The sequence below is a fragment of the Nothobranchius furzeri genome, chromosome 16 (assembly GCF_043380555.1).
Source record: "Nothobranchius furzeri strain GRZ-AD chromosome 16, NfurGRZ-RIMD1, whole genome shotgun sequence".
In the NCBI taxonomy this organism is placed as follows: Eukaryota; Metazoa; Chordata; class Actinopteri; order Cyprinodontiformes; family Nothobranchiidae; genus Nothobranchius; species Nothobranchius furzeri.
Window position 1 is genome coordinate 5,202,961 of NC_091756.1, and position 19,976 is coordinate 5,222,936.

Here is a 19,976-nt window from a genome sequence, read left to right on the forward strand (position 1 = left end):
GTTAGGACTTGGCAACTCAATTGTTAAGCAAATTTTTTTGCTAACCAGCCTTAAGTTTAGCGCCACTGTTCAAAGTACAAAATAAGAAAATCAAAGGCAGAAGTGGCCGTATGCAATTTAGAACTTTGTTGGATTATCGTTCGACAAGGAGGGCACCCCGACAAGCATCATAGATAACGTGTACACAGAGATTCTTCAGAACTGAGTTAACTAAATACATCAACCAACTGATGGCCATTAAATTAAATAATTCCTCAAATAAACGCTGTTTTTAAACACCAGCATCTCATGTGGCTTCCTAAATGTACCTAACAACGCTGTTGTGCTTCTCTCAAGTTTCGGCCCCAGCTCTGTTAGCACAGCCCTGATGAAAAGGGACTTGGGAAACCAATCACACTTTTTACTATTCCACAACCCTTTGTATGATTCGTGCATGTGCACAGGCACGCAAACTAGTTGTAGAATAAAATAATACAAGTAATGGCACTACTACTTCATTAGGGTCGGCTTGGTTGTTTTTGCTCTACAAGGTTCTCCGTTGTTCTAACCGTCTTATCCCATTCGTCTCAACTGATCGTGCTCACAAGTGCTTTTCTTTGTTTATTAATGTGTGGCACTCATGTAGAGATTTCATCGTGCTACTTTTGTGGTGGGGTCAAGCTGACTCTAATGCAAAAGTACCATTACAGAATTTCACGTAAAAACAATATGCTGGTTCCATGGTTGATTCGTTTAAATGTTCAGAGTAACACAGAAAAGTGTAAAACAATTGTTTTCATTGTGGCCTTAAAAAATCTCAAAGTTCAGCAGTAGTTGGGGGAAAAAAAGAATCACGCTTACCTTTTAAGTGTTTTTTCAAATTTGATGGCAAATTCTTAAACGCCAGATGCTCATGGTTTTTAGGCTGGCACAAAACACTGCGCATTCGCCATGAATCTTATATAAAGAGTTTACCGTCTAAAGACAGAGGAGGTTCAAGTCCCTTTCAGAGGACACACTGTGCCGTCAAGTCAGTGTAATACCACCGCCACAGTGTGTCTTATGAACGTGCCGTGTCAGCAAGCGTGCTGCCACGCTTTATGCATTGGGGCAACAGAGGAAGGTGTCATAATCACGTGGGGAGTTCCTGCCAAGCTCACAGGCGCCGAGGTGTTTTTTTTTTTTTTCATAAATCTGCCGGGGTAACATTTATTCCTATTCAACAGAAAGTCCTCTTGACTCATAAAAATTAAAGGCTTTCAAATGTCTTGAGGCCTACAATTATTTTGTTTTAAGGAAAGTTGAGCAGATCTCATCTGAAAACAGAAAGCTGTGGTTGCGCTAACAGCACCAGTCAGCTCAGATGAGCAGAGTCACAGCGTTGTTCACATCACCTGTGGGTGTTGGCCAAAGAAAACGGATAAATCCTCACTGCACCTGCAAAGCTGGGGAAGTCTTAATTAATCTGTGTCCTTACTTATTTTATTACCGTAAATCCTCTAATACAGGCCCGGGCCTGTATTTGAATCAAGCCCATAAAGCTCCAGGCCTTTATTGGAAGGAGTGCCAGTATTAGAGGCAGGCCTCTATTTCTAATTGAGCAAAATGAACTAATGGTTCGCTGGAGTTTTTGACAATTAAAATTGCGCCCACATTTTCAAAGTTAAACACATTTCTTTTAACAACGGTAGTTTCTGCTTCAGCCATCTCCCCCCTCCCCCTGCTTCAGCCCTCTCCCCCCTCCCCCTGCGCAGTGGCCGCAAACTCACTGATGCGCCTGCAGCCTCTCGGAGTTCCTGCTGCTCTAAACATTAAAATAATTATTTCATTTTCTGTTCCTCACTTCTGATTACCTTCAATGGTGACTGTTTGTTGCAACCAGCAGGTACAAAAACTAACTTGTTTTTATTTGACTATTTTTCTGTCCTGTCTGTTTATTATCTTCCTGCATCTCCTCTCAATCCTAAAGAAAAACTGCTACCTGGGTTCATATATATTTACCTCATGAGTTACCTTTGAACTGCAGTTCTAAAAGATCTACCGACCGCAAAAACAGCGGAGTGCTCGCTCTTTGGCGGCCGTATCAGTGATCAGTGCGTCGGAGGACAAAGTGATGCGCGCAGCGCCCCGCTCCACAGCATGCAGCGAAACGCATCAGGCGCAAATAAAAGACACAAAACATTAAAGGAAATGAACTGACATGAACGATCGCGTGTTAAATTAGTTTTTGAGGTGGCGACACCTGATTGTTACTGTGGCCGTGCTCAGGAGGCAGATCTACCGACCGCGAAAACAGCGGAGCGCTCCCTGCTTGCCGGCCGCATCAGTGATCTGTGCGTCGGAGGACAAGGTGAAGCGCCCCGCTCCACAGCAGCGAAACACATCAGGCGCAAATAAAAGACAGAAAACATTAAAGGAAATGAACCGACATGAATGATCGCGTGTCAGTACCTACGGTCTGGCACAGCGCGTTGCCCCCCCCCCCCCCCCCCCCCCCCCCCCCCCGAGCGCAGGAGCTTGTCACCTGCTGACAGCAGGCTGCTGTCTTTTCCGAGGGCTGCATCTTGCCGGTCATTATCACGTGACAGCGACTAGTCGACGACAGGCATAAAAAGTCACTATAGTGAAGTTGACTAGTTCATACACCCCCTGCTACTGCTCCCCAGAGTGTTCTGCAGCATAATCAGCACGTTCTCTTTGAACTTGATAGTGTAATGACCTGGCTGGGGTTGTAAGCCAGGTGCATTCTGGGTATTGTGTTATATGTGTTTCCTATCGTTCTGCTAGTTCCAATGTGCTGATTTGCGTGTTGTGTGAGTGTTATGTAAGCCACAGGGAAGGTGATGTGTGTTCTGTGGAGCGGGTTGAATTAGCATGGTTAACTGACACCGTGACTCTGTGTGGTAGGAGCGTGATAGAGGATGTGTCTGTAGCGTTACAAACGTTGAAGAAAAAACCTAATGAAGGTCTGCGTGAACCTCTACTGCCTCCTGCTGGTTGATTTGGGGACTATAACCCTGCCGCTGGGACGCTCATACTTGCCTGTTACCACATTCCACCCGGCCACAATAAGAGACCGGCCATTATTTACCTCCGTTGACTCAGACACCGGCCAAAATTGGAGACCCGGCCTTTAATTGAATACCGGCCTGTATTAGAGGATTTACGGTATTTGTTATTGTAATAATTGCCAGTTGAGACACTAAAATCAGAACAGGAAAGCATGACTATGGATTTAAAATACAGGCAGATGAATGTTTTTAAAAACATCTTCTCTAATTAACAAGTATTGAGTCACAAGGACTTACCATAAACTAAATGAGCCTCACAAAGCAGGGATCCATGCTTTCTTCGGAGAGTCCGGGTCGCTTCCTGTCATCTCTTTTCTATTTCCTGGTAGTTTATGGATGTAATCCCAGTAAAACTTTTTATCAAGCCTCCCAGGGGTTGAATTATCAACCACATTGCTAGAATGGTCCATCTGCGTATCCTCCTCCAAATGTACAAAACAACCGCATTATAGGCAATAAACGTTGTTTGTTGCCACACACTCCTGTGATGCAATGCGAGAAACATAAACATTGACGTCACAAAAGATCCTCCTATTCTTTTTAGTGTACATACTGTGTTTTTGTCCGTAATCCATTTTTTAGTTATTTTGCACAGTTTGGTAAAAATGATTTATTTACCTTACACGTTTAAGCTAGTACCTCTAGCCCTCCCCAGAGATCGCCAGTGATGGTGGCGTCACTTCCTTTTATTTGCGGGCAGCAGAGGACTGTGTCGCCCTCTACGGCCTGCGTTCTCTTTGCTGATGACATCAGATCCCATGCGTGATCCAATGTGCTCCTTTTCTGTGGCCGTCTCCAAATTTAGGTCCTCCACCACCTCCCTTACCCATGGTGTCCCACAAGGTTCTGTGCTGGGGCCTCTGCTCTTCCTCCTCTATCTGCTTCCTCTTCAGCACATCCTGAGCTCCTTCAAAGGAATCTCCCACCATCTTTATGCAGATGACATCCAACTGTACATCTCCTTTAAGCCCCATGAGATGTGTAAGCTGCAGCTGTTACACACCTGCTTAGACTCTTATCAAAACCTGGATGGCTGGGAGCTTTCTTCAGCTGAATGAAGATGAGACTGAGATCCTCATCTGTGCCCCAGACAAGCTGGTTCCCAAAGTCAGAGACTCTCTTGGCCAGCTTGCTTCCCACACCAAACCTTCTGTCAGGAGTCTTGGCGTGACCTTTGACCCAGCTCTTACCCTGGATTCTCATGTCAGTTCTCTTGTTGGCTCTTCCTTCTTCCATCTCAGGAACATTGCTAAGCTGAGTCCCATTCTGTCCCGCTCTGAACTTGAGACAGTTCTCCACTTCATCTCCTCACGCTTAGACTACTGTAACTCTCTTTTCACGTGTCTGAGCAGAACCTCCCTGAACCGTCTACAGGTGGTTCAGAATGCCTGTGCTCGGCTTCTGACCAAGTCCTCCAAACACACCCACATCACCCCGCTTCTCCTCCAGCTTCACTGGCTGCCAGGCAACTTCAGGGTTCATTTCAAGATCCTGGTTCTGGTCTATAGGGCCTTACATGGACAAGCACCATCTGACATTGCTGATCTTCTTAGTCCATACACCCCCAGCAGGTCCCTGAGGTCCAGTGATCAAAGCCTACTGGTTGTGCAGCACCAAGCTAAAGACCAAAGGTGACAGATCATTTGCTGCTGTGGCCCCCAGACTCTGGAACTCTCTCCCCCTGAGCCTGAGATCAGTGGACTCAGTGGTCTCCTTCAAAAAGCAGCTGAAGTCTCACTTGTTCAAGCTGGCTTTTGTATGACCTTCTTCAACAACTCTCTCTTTATTCTGCTCTCCCCACCTATTCCACCTTCCTCAGGATCCACGGATTTCCCTCTTTCCTATTCACTCTCTCTCTTTCTTAACATTTTTCTTTTAAATCCCAATTGCCTATTTTTGCTCATTTTAAATATATTTTTAAACATTTTCAAAATGCTTTTCTATATTTTAACATTTTTTTTGTTTTTGTGAAGCGCCTCGTGATTTTTATCTCGAGAGGCGCTATAGAAATGATCTTTTCTTCTTCTTCTATATTCCATCTTTACTGTTCATGGTCCTTTGCGCACGCCTCTTTATCTCGATTGCTTCTTTGATCCATCTTTTATATTGTTGTTGTTCTGTGTTTATGAACTGTGTACCGTCCCAGTCCATTATGTGGTTTTCCCTGTGCACTGCTCTATTACAGCTGATTTCTGTATTGTACTTTCTGCTTCTTGTTTTGCTGCTCTTGCGTGTCTTCGACTTGTTTCCCTCTTGCACTCCCTTTGATGTTCTGTTTTTTGTGTGTTGAGTTTCCGTCTGGATTCCCTTATGTATGTTTTATTGCAGAGTTTGCATGGGATTTCATATATGACTCCACATTTTTTATCTGTTGTTGATCTTTTTTTGCAGCTGGATGGAACTCAATTTTTTAGAGGAATTTTATTCCTTTTATTAATTGTTGTTTATAGATTTAGAATAATCGGAGTCTACCAAATATAAAATGGACGTTTACCATGAGTCCTCAGACACCACTCCTTCCTCAAACACTATGGAGAAGCTTAAAAGGAACCTTGTGGTTCTTAAATGATAAATATTAGTATCAGTTATATTAAAATGGTGTAAAACCCCTTCTTGATGTCTTCATTTTTATAAAATTAGTAAAAATAGTTTAACTCGTAGGTCGCCATTGTTGTTAGGGTAGTGACGTCATATGGTTGTACCTTGCTTGCACCGGCCGGCTTTGGGACCCTGTAGGGACTGTTCAGCGACATCAAGTAAGTAAGTAAAAGTTTATTTATAAAGCGCCTTTCACAGATATGAATCACAAAGCGCTGTACCACATGAGTACAATCAGGTCAAATACCTCAAACCGATAAAAACAGATCATACAAAATCAGGAGTAAAAACAAAGTCAAGGTATGAACAAAGACAAAGCCATCTGTTCAGCCTTTTCAGTTTGAACCAGAGTGAAACATTAATGAGGACATCACTGACCATGTTTCACAAAACGAGCATCAACATGAAGAGCAAGAAGGGCGGGATGAAGCGAGAGCAGGACAAAACCGGTGGTGCGTGTGCGACAAATGCGTCTCCATGGTAACCGAGAGGGAGTGTTTGTTGCCAAGAGCCTTTTGACAGCAGAAGTTATCCGTAAGCTATCGTGTGATCAAACTTATTCAATTATAAATGATTTTGGAGAATTTTAGCATCCAGAGCTGTCGTGTGCTTTATAGATGATCAGGATATTCAGTGAAACGACTTTAATCATTTCTGCAGATATTATATATGTGGAGAACACTGTGTTGCTACACTTACTGCTTGTTTTACTGATGGGAGAGGTGAACGTTCCGCTTCATCCGTGACGAGTGGCGTGTCCGATGGTTCGCTGAATGTGACAGAAGCGGCAGCTGCAGGAGCGGGTTGTCAGCTCGGGAGAGCGTCCAGCGTCTCTCGTCTCTCCGAGGGCGTTCAGGCTCCTTGTGTGGGAAAATGGTCGCTAAAGCATTTAGTTTCTGCCTTCTCTTGTACCCAGCCGCTCTGGTGAGCTCTTTAAGTCGTTGTGGTCGTCTATAAGCCTCAAACGCATCAGGAGAAAAATGTTGGGAACACAGCCATGGATCTTTGGGAAGTTGTGTCCGTCCACAGGCATCTTCCCACTGCTTTCTCCTCTTGTTGCCAGTGGGAAAGCTGTAAACTCACATCACTCCCCTTGTTGCCCTCTGTCTGGAAATTACATCCAAAAGCAGCACATTGCGGCATTTTACTTAATTATTAATACGGCGAGCACGTAAACAAACAATAGCGTCAATAGCTATTCCTCCAAGTGCAACCAATATATGTCATCACCCCAGAGTGCATTGCTTTTGGAAAACACGGCGTCCAACGAATGTCAAAAAACTTACCAAATATTACAGATTTATAAATAAATGGCTATATTTCGTGTGTTTCTAACAGCATAGTTTGCTACAACAGAAAACTTGTGGCTTATAAGGGCATAAACTTCCTCATAGCCAGAACTCATTAATATCAAAGCTGAATGTTTGTGGAAGTAGTTTTTAGTTTGTTTTTAGTTTTAGCTATTTTAGGGGGATATCTGTGTGTGCAGGTGACTATTACTGTGCATAATTATTAGGCAACTTAACAAAAAACAAATATATTCCCATTTCAATTATTTATTTTTACCAGTGAAACCAATATAACATCTGGCAGGAGATCTTACAGCAGCTTTAGCATTGATGCATAGCTGGCTGAGGGACTCATGCCTCATGTAGAACACCACAAAAACTGTCTGCAAGTATTTCTCAAAATGTCACGTAGACTTGAAGCAATCAAACATATGTCTGGATAGAGTAGAGCTTGGCTATAATCTGGTAGGTTTACATTCATGTTCTCTTTTTTTACATGTATGTTCATTAACATGCAATGTCCTAAATTAATAAATTTAAAAAACTGCAAGCAGCGTTGTTCAGCCCTCGGAGCTCAGCGCTGCTCCCTCCTACCATGGCAGCTCACGGCGCCTGAACCCTGGAAACTGCGAACGGTCACCTCACGTACGGAGATGGTCGGTCTGAGATATGAGACTGTATGTTTTTTGGTGAAAATTCCTGCAGGAGTGTGTAAAACAGCTTGTTTAATTTAAATAAAAAATATATACTTAACTCGAAATAAATTGTAATGCTTGATTCCCACATTGATTGTTGTGGTACATCCATGGGTGGAACTTAGTGATTTCTGTCCATTTTGGGTCCCAGCCAGATTTTGGTTTACTGTTTTTCTCTCACTGCTTCCCTGCTGCTTTCTCTCTCATCATGCTCACAGTATGCATGCTGCTCCTTGCTCTGCCTCTCCACTTGTCTCTCCTTCACTCACATCTTCCACTTCAGCCTGTGTACTTGTCTATTATATTAGCGACATGTTAGATTTGTTTCAGTCACCAAAAGCAACATTAGGAGTATAACACGCATCACGGTACAGATCACTATCACTCAGAACTTGAGGGAACTGCGTCACAATAAAGAAAAATGAGCATCTTCATCTAACGTAACCTCAACATCTTCCTCGGGTTCCTTCCTTTTCATTTCAAAATATTTTAATTTACTCATCTGAAAATGCAACCAGAAATGAGTCTCAATGAGAAAGTTACCTGACGTTAAGCTGTTTGGAACGATCTGGAATTATGCATTAACGACAAACCATACATTTCAAATGTAGCAGCATGCCGTGCATTAACATTAAGCTAATTTTCACAGGTCTGAACTAAAAATGCCTTCTTCCTAAGGTTCCTTTCTTCCACCTTTTCTCTCCCTGTAGTTTTCTTTTACTCGTGAGAGCAACACACAGCACAGAAGCCGGCTTCTTCACAGACGGGCAAAAAACGGCAGCACTGGTTTTGCAAAGTAAAATACATTTATAAGTTTCGTTATATTTAAAATAATTTTAAACTGTGATTATGGTTAGTATACATGTGCAAACATAGACTGTATATATCTCATATTTACATAATTTAATGTATATCCAAAAATTTATTCTGAAGGTATGTTGTTTGAATTTTTATTTTTTCTTATCCTTCTGAAGGTGTGGAGGCTTTTAATTCGCCGTGGCAGTGCACCATGGCAAAATACACATAGCGGAATCCCTGGGTCCTAGGCGTTGCTATTTAAGAAAATAGGCCACGCCCACCAGATTTAGGAGTTTATTTCTTTTGGGGGCTAGATTAGGATCCCTCACCAGAAATTTTGTGACAATATGAGAATTGAGGAAATGAGAGGCAAATGTATTTCTGTGGTGTGACGTCAAATTTTGCAATGCTCCCAAAGCCCCACCCTTTTTCGAAATCTGCCAATACTAGACTAGCCTGGCCTGCCAGACTTGTCCTCTGTTTAATTCTGCACAGAGAAAGAGTCTGGGAACTCACAGGCAGAGAGACGCTTGTGGGGCGGAACTAGGCAGCTCAAAAGTAACCAATCAGAAAAAAGACGAAAATGCCGACTCTACCACGTGACGCTGTAGTAAAAAAAAAATGCGTCTGGTAACGGCGCTAACATCTTAATTATTTTTAGAAGAAATGCTTTTAGCATTTCTACTTGTGTTTTTAAAGACATTTGAGCCATTTAGAACAGAGGAAAGCGCCGCAGCGAACTCCGCTGCTGTTTTCGTTGTTTATGAGAACCTGAGCATCGCTGTGTGTAACGTCTGCGACACTGTAGTTTTTTTTAGCTGTAGTCAAAAATGGATTCTGACGACAGCGCAAACATCTTTTTTAGAATAAAGGCTTTTAGCGCTTCTACTTGTTGTTTTAAAGATATATCCAAGTAATTTAGACCAGAGGAAAAAGCTGCAGTGAACTCCGCATCAGTCGCCATGTTTATGACCAACTTGGCGTTGTGGTGTGTGACATACGCTACTCAGCTCTGATTGGCTCGGTTAGAATTCTCAGGGGGTGGGGTTATTTAAATAGGAGAGTTCCCAGCCCCTTTCTCTGTGCAGAATTAAACAGAGGAGGAGTCTGGCAGGCCAGGCTGGACACTAGGGGTGTAACGGTTCACGGGGGGAGAAGAACCGTTTCGGTTCGGCCTTTTCAGTTCGGTCCACTTGTGTACCATTTTGGTTCATTTTCCATTAAATAAGGAATTTATATTTGCGTGATTTAAGAGCAGCGGATAAAAGTTCCTAGGCGAGTTTCTGCACGGACGCTGTATTGAGTGACGCATGATGGCTGCACGCGCCTGAGGTGAGTTTTTAAGGCTCACTGCAGAAATAAAAACACGGAGCATCAACAGTCAAACACAACACTTGTCTGTATGAGCGTGACACTTTGGGTTGATTCCATGACAAGGGTGGAATTGTGACCTTTCAGAGTAAAGCACAACCTTTACAATAATTATTTGACGTCATCATTTGACCACAATTTTTTTTCGGGGACGGATTAGGAACAACCATAGTGAGTTGGGTACCTCCATGACGTTTGATGATGAAATCATAACCATTAATAATTTTTTGGCGAGTAGATTGAAGTTTGAGGCCTGGCCCCGCCTCCTCAACATATACGAAAGTCAGGGTTTTTTATACCATTTTTGTCGCCTATCCCTCATGAGTCTTCACACAATAATTTCAACTCAATAAGTCAAAAACTGAAGGAGTAGAGCCATGAAATGCGAAACCTACAAACAGCCATTTTGGTGTCAAAATTGTAACTTCAATCCAAAATGGCCGACTTCCTGTTTTATTTTGACCATGGCTGTAAAAGACTTTTCTGTGCATCTAGGGTAGTACTACAAGTGTACCAAATTTCATAATTCTACTATGAAAAAACGTACATTAGGGTGCTGATTTTTTGTAGCTTCCAGGGGGTGCTGTCGAGCCATTTTTTGTGATTTTTGCGGGGCGTTTAAAAAACAAAAAGTTAATTTTAAACAAATAGATTAATTTGGTGTATTTAAGATATCAAATAAAGCATTATTTCCAGAAGAAACAATTGTGGTGATTCCTTCATTAGTGGGAAGCAGTCAAGATATTATTAAAACACTTTAGTTTAAACATTAATTGTTTAATGTTCGTAACCTGTTAAGAAATCATTTCATGAGTCAGAATAATATATTTTATTAAAAGGGAGTTGGATTAAAGTTTTGTCTCCTGTGAGGGGACCTTGGCTTTGAAGACCCGATAAGTCTTGAGATATTTCATTATTACTTCCTCATCGTCATGGGTGTCATGATGGGCACACTGATGAAGCAGGCCTTGTCCACGTTACACATAATTTCTTTCGTTTTTCGGCCTTGGTTTCCTCATTTTTGGCTTTGGCCAAGAATTTTCATTTCGGTGCATCCTTATTATTATTATTATTAGTAGTAGTAGTAGTAGTAGTAGTAGTAGTAGTAATAGTAGTATTTCTACTACTACTACTACTATTTTATCCTGCTGCTGGTTTCCATGGTTTGGTGTCCAGCTCAGCCCAGAGCTGTTTAGGAGAAACCAGGAGTTGCTGGCAGTGTGTCTCCAGTTGCCAGAGCCCAGTGAGTCACTGGTTGTTGTTGAAAGCTGTGTTAGTCACCAGTTGTAGCCTGTAAAGGCTCTGGCTGGATGTATAACCCTCTTTTGGTTTCTGGCTTCACTCTGTAGGGTTTGGGTCTTCAGCAGGCGTCTCTGGGAGGTAAATCATTATGTCACCTACAGCTCCTGCTCCATGCAGCCCCACCCTCCACTCTTCCATCCTCACCCATCTGCTTCTTTAAAAGACCCACCATTATAAGTGTGGAATCACCAGGATTTATTGACAGTCGTTATAATCAGGTTTCACCTCAAACCCTCCTTTCATTTCCTGTCAGAAAGCATTTTTGTCTCCATTAGTCCAGTCTTTTTGAAAGGTGCTTTTATTTTCCACATGTTCCCAGGTGTGCATGCGTGCTTCCACAGGCTTTGTTCTTGTTAGTGATAAGTGTTGTTGGTTCCACAGGGTCAGGGGGCCATCACAGAAAAGCTGCGCAGCCTGAGCATGCATGATCTGTCACAGATTGACCAGCAGGAAGCCACAGGAAACCAGCTGTTCCAGTACAGCTCCCACTCATCCAACCCTGCAGTCAGGAGAACCCAGAGGTCCGACACCGCCGCCAGAGACGGTATGCACGTCAGTTACCACTTCCACAGACTTCAGTGCTAACTGACACCAGAAGAAGATACAGATTATTGTTTATAATGCTATTTGATGGAACATGGCTTTCTTGCTGCTATTTCCTAAGTCCGTGACAGTTCTTACTTTTTTGACATTTTAAGGGGGACTTAGAATGTAAACCAGCATTTTCCTTGTTGATAAAGACAGCTTGGGAGGTAAAAAGTAGCATCAAAGCGTGTGATCTACATTTTATGAAAGGTGAAAAATGCAAGAGAAAAACTCATTTTCTGGGCAAGCCGTCCTAAATATGTCATTGGGGGAGCCTGTCCTCCACAAAACTGCTTGTCTCCACCTTATGCCTGTGGTCTCCACCCACTCCAGCCTCTGCCATATTTAAACAAATCGTATTCGCAGATGGAAAAAAGACTAGCCCTAGCTCCAAGCTAGGCTCAGTGGATCAAGATTCTTTTTATTCAAAAATATACAAAAACTGCAGCAAAAAAAAACCAATATTTAGGTAAATGTCTGTTTCAAACCCGCAGTTGGAAGTCATCAGCCAGCTGGGGGGTCAGCAATGAGCAGAGGGATGTTTTGGTGACTGCGCATGTGAGAAAATAAGCCATTTGACCTTTTGACTTCTCTGCTTCCTAGGTGGAAGAGGCAGAGGCATGAGTTTACATTTATTGCAAGAACACCTGAGGAATGAAAATATAAGCTCACACATTACTGCAGATAAATAATTCCTATTAGTGCTTCTTGTACTCTGCACTGAAGTCCATGTCTCAACCATTTTAGCTGCTGCGACTGTATTACGTCAAAATAAATAAAAACTAAAACTTTGGTGTAAAGAGATGAACTGGACAGGAAGCAGCATTGATATAACGATTAAATTAGGACTGGCTACAGAAAATTGTAATGTTCACAGAGTTATTCTGATGAGTAAACATCAATATTTATTGATGCACTCAATAACAGCAATACTAAAATATGTGTGCAACATGCTGGTAAAATACTGTTTCTATGACAAAAAATTAGTGCTGTGAAAAATAACGCGTTAATTTAGTTAATTAATGTGAAATGTTTAACGCGTAAAAAAAATGTAACGTAATTACCGCAGTTTTTACAATTTTACGTAATCCGACACCTCAAACTCGTGAGCTGCTCTGAAGGAGGGGACAGCATTGCGCTATGCAGGTGTCTGACCTGCTGGAAATGATTAGAAGCAGCAGCATCAGAAAAAGAGGAGAGGAAAAGCTTGCTAGCATGCTATCCTGCTAGCATGGATACACGATCACACGATCGTTCATGTCCGCTCAGTGTTGCCAACTGTTTTTGACTGAAAGTAGCTGAAGTTCCCCCCAAAAGTCACTAGATGTCACCAAATGACGTCACGTGCTAATTTGCATACGACACAATGACGTCATCTGGTTTGCGTGATGACGTCACCACATTTGCGTCATGACGTCACCGGTCTTGTAGAGTAAATCAAATAAAACCCACATGATTTTATTTAAAAAAATTTAATTTCTTTTTTAATATTTTATTAAAATAAAAACCCCATAGAATACAAAACAGCAGCCTTTAAAACATCAAGGAAAGATTGCACAAAAAAATGGAAGGAGTATTTATATTTTGTCGGAAGAGAATGGAACTCTTAAACACAAAAAATATTAAATTGATAGGAATGTATGTATGATTGAATTAAAATGAATTTTCTGTTGTAGTTTTCAAGTGCCTTGAGATGTATTCTTCTGTTGTGATGCAGTGCTATATATTGACCTAAAAGATTATATATATATATATATATATAAAATATATATAGTTTTCATTTGGTTTTGTTGTTTTTAGTACTTTTGTGTAAAAAGAAGCAGGCCGTATTTAGTATTCAGAAACGTAACATGCAAACTGCCAATGACTTACAGTATTATTCTGTTTTTATAAAAGTTTCAGATATATCTCCACTATGCGTTTTTACCTGTATAAAACAATAAGTTACACACATGTAATATTCATACATTTGATACAATTCAGATCACCTTCTAAACCCAGTCACACACCCAGGGCCATTTCAAGACATTCTGGAGGCCAAGGCCAAACAGAACACCCCCCACCCCATAACTGGGCTCCACAGAAGCCTCTGTGTAATCCATACCCTGTCCAGGAGTATTAGTTATACAGTGTTTGTAAAAGCCCCTCAGACATTACTGACATGTTCTAATATTATCAGATGAAGAACTAAATTATCACACATGCTGTATCATCTGCTTCTTTTCTAAACTTGCAAAAAGCAACAAAACCATTTGAAAGCTACTATTTGTGGATTCTCTGAAAGTTTCCATGGAGTGTGTGACAACTCATTTTTTCATTGAGAAAATAAAGTTGGAAAAACGTCTAGAGCAGCCAGGCTAATGATCAGATAAATTGCGATTAATCACAATTAATTACAGAAAATTGTGCCATTAATTAGTTAATTTTTGTAATCGTTTGACAGCCCTATAAAAAATACAAACTTAATGTAACATTTACATGGGTGCATAATGTTGTTAACTAGCACTAATATAGTTGGCTTCTTAACAAAACTTACCACTCTGATAGTCATGTCCAGTCCCTGGCGAGCTGCTGGTTGTTCCTCAACATCTGATCTTTATTTATTTATACAATCTTTATTTTGAGTTATGTTCAAACATATAAGGTTGAAAGCCAGATTAATCCACATCTTTAACAATAGGTTAGGAAGATACTAGCTGCTACCAGCTGCTAATGCTACATGGCTTCTAGCTTCTGGCTGAGTGGAAGGCCCTCTGGGGATCCAACCAATCAGCAAGCAAATCATTATCATATTCATGTCCTGGTCGAGTGGGAGGGGTAAAAAGCTCTTTTTAGAGCTGGGCTGAATTAGTAGGGTTATGCCACTTACACACTAGCATCGGCTCCACTCTGAAGAAGAAGAAGAAAGTATCATTTCTATAGCGCCTCTCAAGATAAAAATCACGAGGCGCTCTGACCACCCCAGCCTGACTACGTACGTTCCACAGTGCCATAGGAATGCGGACATGATTGAGCACATGAGCGGTCTTTGATCTGTGATGTCATGAGAGCATCCCCTAGCATGTAGGTGGGGCAAAAATGTAGAGAAGTCTGCGGTGTCTCCCATTATTTAACAAAAGTGGCCTGAGCAGTCTAAGTTTTGGAGACTGTCTCTGATTTAGCATTTTGCTTTGCTGTGTCTGGCAGTACAGTGTGTGTGTTTGTGTGTGTGTGTGTGCGCGCGTGTGCGTGCGTGCGTGTGCGCGCACACTTCACAGCAGTGAAAGAGAGTAAAACTGCTTCAGTCAGATTATCGTTAACTCCAAAGCATCCAGACAGATGATGAATTGGGCATGTGGGAAGCCCCCGCAGGCTGACAATTTGCCAATTGAAAGCTCCCTCTAAAGCCTAACTTATACTTCTCCATCTGCTCTATTGTAACTCGCGCTCGCGATATCACTGCCCAGGACCGGAAATCACACAAGACCAGCTCTCCGCCTCAGAGAATCAGAGAATCAGAATCAGAGAATCAGAGAAAGCTTTATTACCAGCGCTCCAGCGAACCAGAGCATAGGAACTTGACTTCACAGAACAGCCTGACCAAGGTTACACACACACATGTAGACAGAACAGATACAGGCAGACCACGAGAGCAGCCATAACAGTGCTCATTTCAATTAGATGAAAAGGGGATTACATGAGGAAAGTCGGGGGAGGGAAAAAAAGGCATACCAGAGTTACTCCCGGCAGGGAGTAGCTCTACTATGCAAAAAACGCCTCAAACAAATAAGCACGAACATCACAGTTCACAACATGAGACTCCGATAGGGAGGCGGGCGGGCGGGGGGGTGGGGTGGGGGGGCTGGCTGGGATCCTGTTTCCTCAGCGCTCAGCCAACTGTATCCACAGGTAGGTGGGAGATCTTGGGAGGAGTGCAGAGCACATTGAGTTACTGCAGTTTGATGACCTCGCTAGGCAGAAGTCCACAATCTGAAGGCGTGGGGGGGGGTAGGTCGGGTTTTCACAGCATCTGTCTGCATTCCTTCCATCGTGGGGGTTGTTGTTTGCAGCTCAAGACTGCCTTGGCGTCAGATTTGGATAACAAGACTTTGTTTGGCTCAGGCAGAGATAATTTTCCTCTCTGCCTTGAAGTCTGTATTGATCATTCAAGTCCCCCATTGAAGCCAATTCAGGTTTTAAACATCTCCACACCGTCCAGTGACCCTCTCCGAGATGACGTCCATTTTGGGCACTAATACCGGTAACGCAGCTTGGACATTGTCCAGCTTACGATTCACCTCGAGTAACATCCCAGTCTGCGGTGCTTTCCGTGGGTGCGGGTTGCACTCCAATCGCTCCCGACTTCCCATATTTCCAGAAAACCAGATATCCTCCCACTCCGATCAGAAGAAATCCAGTGATCATCCAGCCAAATATCCACATGTCTTCGACATCCTCAATGGACAGCTGAGAGAGGCATACAATCCTCCAGACCTTCCAGGAATCGAGCGCATATCCCGCTGCGTGTGTCCCTTGAGGGCAAGTGGGAGCCCCCTCCTCCGTTCTCATCGTAGAAAAGATCTTATCAATCGCGTTGAATGACCAATTAATTAAATCCATTTCTAAAAAATAGGGATTTCCAGAAGAAATGCAGAGAAGCGCTCTGTAGGCAGACAGGACAAAGAGCCTTGGGGAAAAAAAGATAAGGGAGCAAAACCAGAAGCGTCTGTACTCTGTGAGTGCCGGAAGAGTACAGACTCCCTCCAAAGCCTAACTCTAAATCCTAACTTATACTTCTCCATCTGCTCTATTGAATCTCGCGCTCGCGATATCACTGCCCAGGACCGGAAATCATACAAGACCAGCTCTCCGCCTCACGGGTCCGGTTCCCTGAAGCCTGCTGAGTATTAACCGGGTCAGGAACTTCAAAGGATTGGTGTAAGCTGATGATGTGGAGATTCGTCTAGACTCTACCCAATTACATCTGAGCGATATACCCTTTTTCATCCACAAATGTCTTCCAGTAGCTGTGAAGGAACTCATACAGACCTTTAACTGTGGATCTCCCCTTTTTGATTCTGGCTCTTGTCACAGGTCTAGGTTAATTTCTTTAACTTGAAAAAACAGCTGCAAAACCAAGCACACCATTGTTTTTCTTGTGAAATTCCCAATACGTTTGATGTGTCACATAACCTTCTTCCTATTAAAAAAACAAAAGTTGGATCCAAGATGGCCGACTTAAAAATGGCCACCATGGTCACCACCCATCTTCAAAAGTTTGCCCCCTCACATATACTAATGTGCCATAAACAGGACGTTATTATCACTAACTATTCCCATTTTATTAAGGTGAATCCATATAAATGGCCCACCCTGTAGTTTGGTAAGTTTATAAAGCACAACTGTTAGCAAGGACAGGCAAAAAGCTCAAACATCACATTTGATTGGTTGATTTCAGATCAAATATCAACAATACTAATAAATCAAAATTAATAGAATTAATTTACTGATGTTGTTCACACTCACATTCATTGCAGGTCTGAAACCGCTAAACTCTTTTTGTAAATAATCTTTAATTCTAAATCAACTCTCAGCTACTTAAATCATTCAACTTGGTTAAAATCACACTTCTGATTGTCTAAAATCATTTTTCCTTTTGATTATTTAAAGGGACTTTACGGAGTTTTGAATTTTTATGCCCCCTCAGGCCAAAAGCGTAACGGCAGCTTCAATAATAGGCTCGTGCACGAGGCGTGCATGCTGTACGTGCACACTCTTTCACAAAAATAACAGCTGAGACAGTCCCTTGTGTGTGTGTGTGTGTGTGTGTGTGTGTGTGTGTGTGTGGGTGGGTGGGTGGGTGGGAGGGTGGTCCAGAGGACAGGAGAAGGTGCAGCTAATGAATCAATTAATTTGGTTCTGTACCTTTCTCTTCAGCACAGCCAACAAAATGAAAGTTGAACCCTGAAAGTTTAACCCTAACCAAAACAAAGCTGAAAAAATGAAATCACTGAGTTTTAGTGTCAGTTCATGACCCAACTCATCTTTCTCAAAGAGGAAGCTTTGTTTTTAAAACCCTCGCTTTGGCGTCAGACTCTGGCTGCAGGTCTCCTTTTCCCGTCTTCCAGCTAACCAACGGAGCTGTCAGCTGGTCATTCATCCTTCTCCTCCATAAGAACCCACTAAACTACAGAGAAGTAACAATCTGGCACAGATCGCTGCAGTATCTAGACTTTAGCCGTGAATTCTGTCTCACTGCTCCGCTTCGTGTGACAGCTCACACCCGCTGTCATGGAGCTTCCTCTGTCCCCCTGCAGTAAAATGCTACTGGACCATCCTTATCAGCTGAATATGTGAAATTTCCACCAACAGCAAAGGGATCTCATGTTTTTGTGTTTTATTTTTTATGTTTGTGTGCTCATCTTCTCACACATACTCACAGATCACAGAATCACGGTTTTTCCACTTAATCTAATGGTCTATAAATGTAGGTTAATTACTTTTAGTATAAGGGTTAGGGTTTAACTTGGGCTATTAACAGAAAAAAAACTGGTTTGTACTTTATAATCTGTATTTTTAACATGAATGCAAACTGAAGCTCAGAGAGGCAGGGTCTTGCTACTGTGGCGTCCCAAAGGTGTGTTTTCATTGGTCAGTTGCAGACAGGAGTTATAGGATTTTTAACCAGTGCTTGAAGACCTTTTGAAGCTGATTTGGTAGTGAGACGGCTCAAAAAGCTGTCGCAGAGCCGGTCACGCTGTCCGTTCACAGCATGGTGCACATATATGCAAGTCATCCTGATGTTGACCGGTTTTTGTCACGATTCTGCTCAGGATGAGGGATTTGGCAGAGACGACCAAAAATCACACAGTGTGATCAAGGCATTAGGATGCCTCCTGGACGCCTCCCCCAGGGAGGTGTCTCAGGCAAGTCCTGCCAGCAGGAGGCCCCCTGGTCGACCCAGGACACGTTGGCTGTCTGGGCGAGCAGCCCTTCCAACACCAAAATAAACTGCATGCAATGCAAAATGTGTGTTTTAGCATGCACATGTGCTACAGTAATTCATAAATGTCTCAGTAAAGAGAAATCGGATCAATTTTAGCGAGCCACAAACAACGAACAGCTACACAGAATGCAACACTGTGCAACACCGTAAGGGACGAGTCAGTCCTACCTGTAATAAATGCCACACAGGAAGTTTTCTTTATAATTAATTTAAAATAATTTAAATTTCATCTAAAGGTTGGCGACATCATGATATTCACAAAATTCCCATGAATCATTTCCTGCCAACAAAAAAAAATCTTATGTTGAGCTGATTTCATGATGTTATTGCATCCGCTACACAGAGGATTATGTGCGTGCACACTCCCATTAGTCATCATCACACATTGGTGAAATGACATCTTCCCATTTGACCAATCACTGAAGATGATGAAACTCATGTTAACAGTTGTTTTGCTGAAAACTTTGTTTTAATCAGCAGAAGATTAGAGATCATTCTGTTTAAATAAAGGTTTTAAACATAATGAATCTGCAAACGTGGTTCCTGATATAGTCGAATGGTTTTTCTGTTTTTCATCCAGAGTACTACTATGACCAGGAGGACCGGACAGATGAAGAGGCAGAGCCAACCTTCTCCGAGGATGAGGCCGTCAGTCAGAAAGGACTGAGGAGATCGCAGAGTGTAAAGATCACCAGATCTAGACTCCGCAAAGATGTAAGTCCTGTTTCAGACAGCCTCCCTAGTAATCCACAACTGCATACAACCGGGGTTTGTGTCTCCACTGAGTGTTCTGGTTGATTTTGTTTCCAGGCTCGGTACGGCTCTCTGAAGATTAAAAACAAGAAGAGACCTGCTCTGAGCTCGCTGAACTCAGGAGTGTGAGCAGACTCCTGCTGGTGTGTGCGGCTAGGTGCTTCTCCTTCACTCTTGGAGCTGAGCTTTCTGGTGACATATTTATTACCTGGACTTCCTTATCCAATTTCTTTGTCTTTTTTTTACACAGTTTAGTAAAAAATGTTTTTTTTACCTGATATGTTTCATCTAGTATCTTTAGCCATCATCAAAGTTCGCCGGTGTCGGTGGCGTCACTTCCTTTTATCTGCGGGCAGCAGAGGACGGTGTCGCCCTCTACTGCCCGCTTCCTCCTTGCTGATGACACTGTCCAATGCGTGATCGAGTGTGAATACGCCATCTACTCGGTTCATGGTTTTGTGCCCATGTCTCTTTATTCCTTTGGCCTTCTTGGTCCATCTTTAGTATTTTTGTTGCTCTGTGTTTATGATCCTTACACCGTCCCAGTCCA

At 42.5% G+C, this 19,976-nt stretch overlaps 1 protein-coding gene across 2 annotated transcripts in view; it reads left to right on the forward strand.

Moving 5' to 3' along the window:
- reep3b (receptor accessory protein 3b) overlaps nt 1-19,771 on the forward strand; it is a 45,556-nt gene extending 25,785 nt beyond the window's left edge. For both annotated transcript variants that reach the window (XM_054734216.2, XM_054734217.2), the window contains 3 exons: nt 11,485-11,647; nt 19,254-19,387; nt 19,484-19,771. In XM_054734216.2, the coding sequence (XP_054590191.1) occupies nt 11,485-11,647; nt 19,254-19,387; nt 19,484-19,555 (369 nt within the window). In that variant the 3' untranslated portion in view covers nt 19,556-19,771. The remainder of the gene's footprint in view (nt 1-11,484; nt 11,648-19,253; nt 19,388-19,483) is intronic.
- Nucleotides 19,772-19,976: the final 205 nt, after the last annotated feature.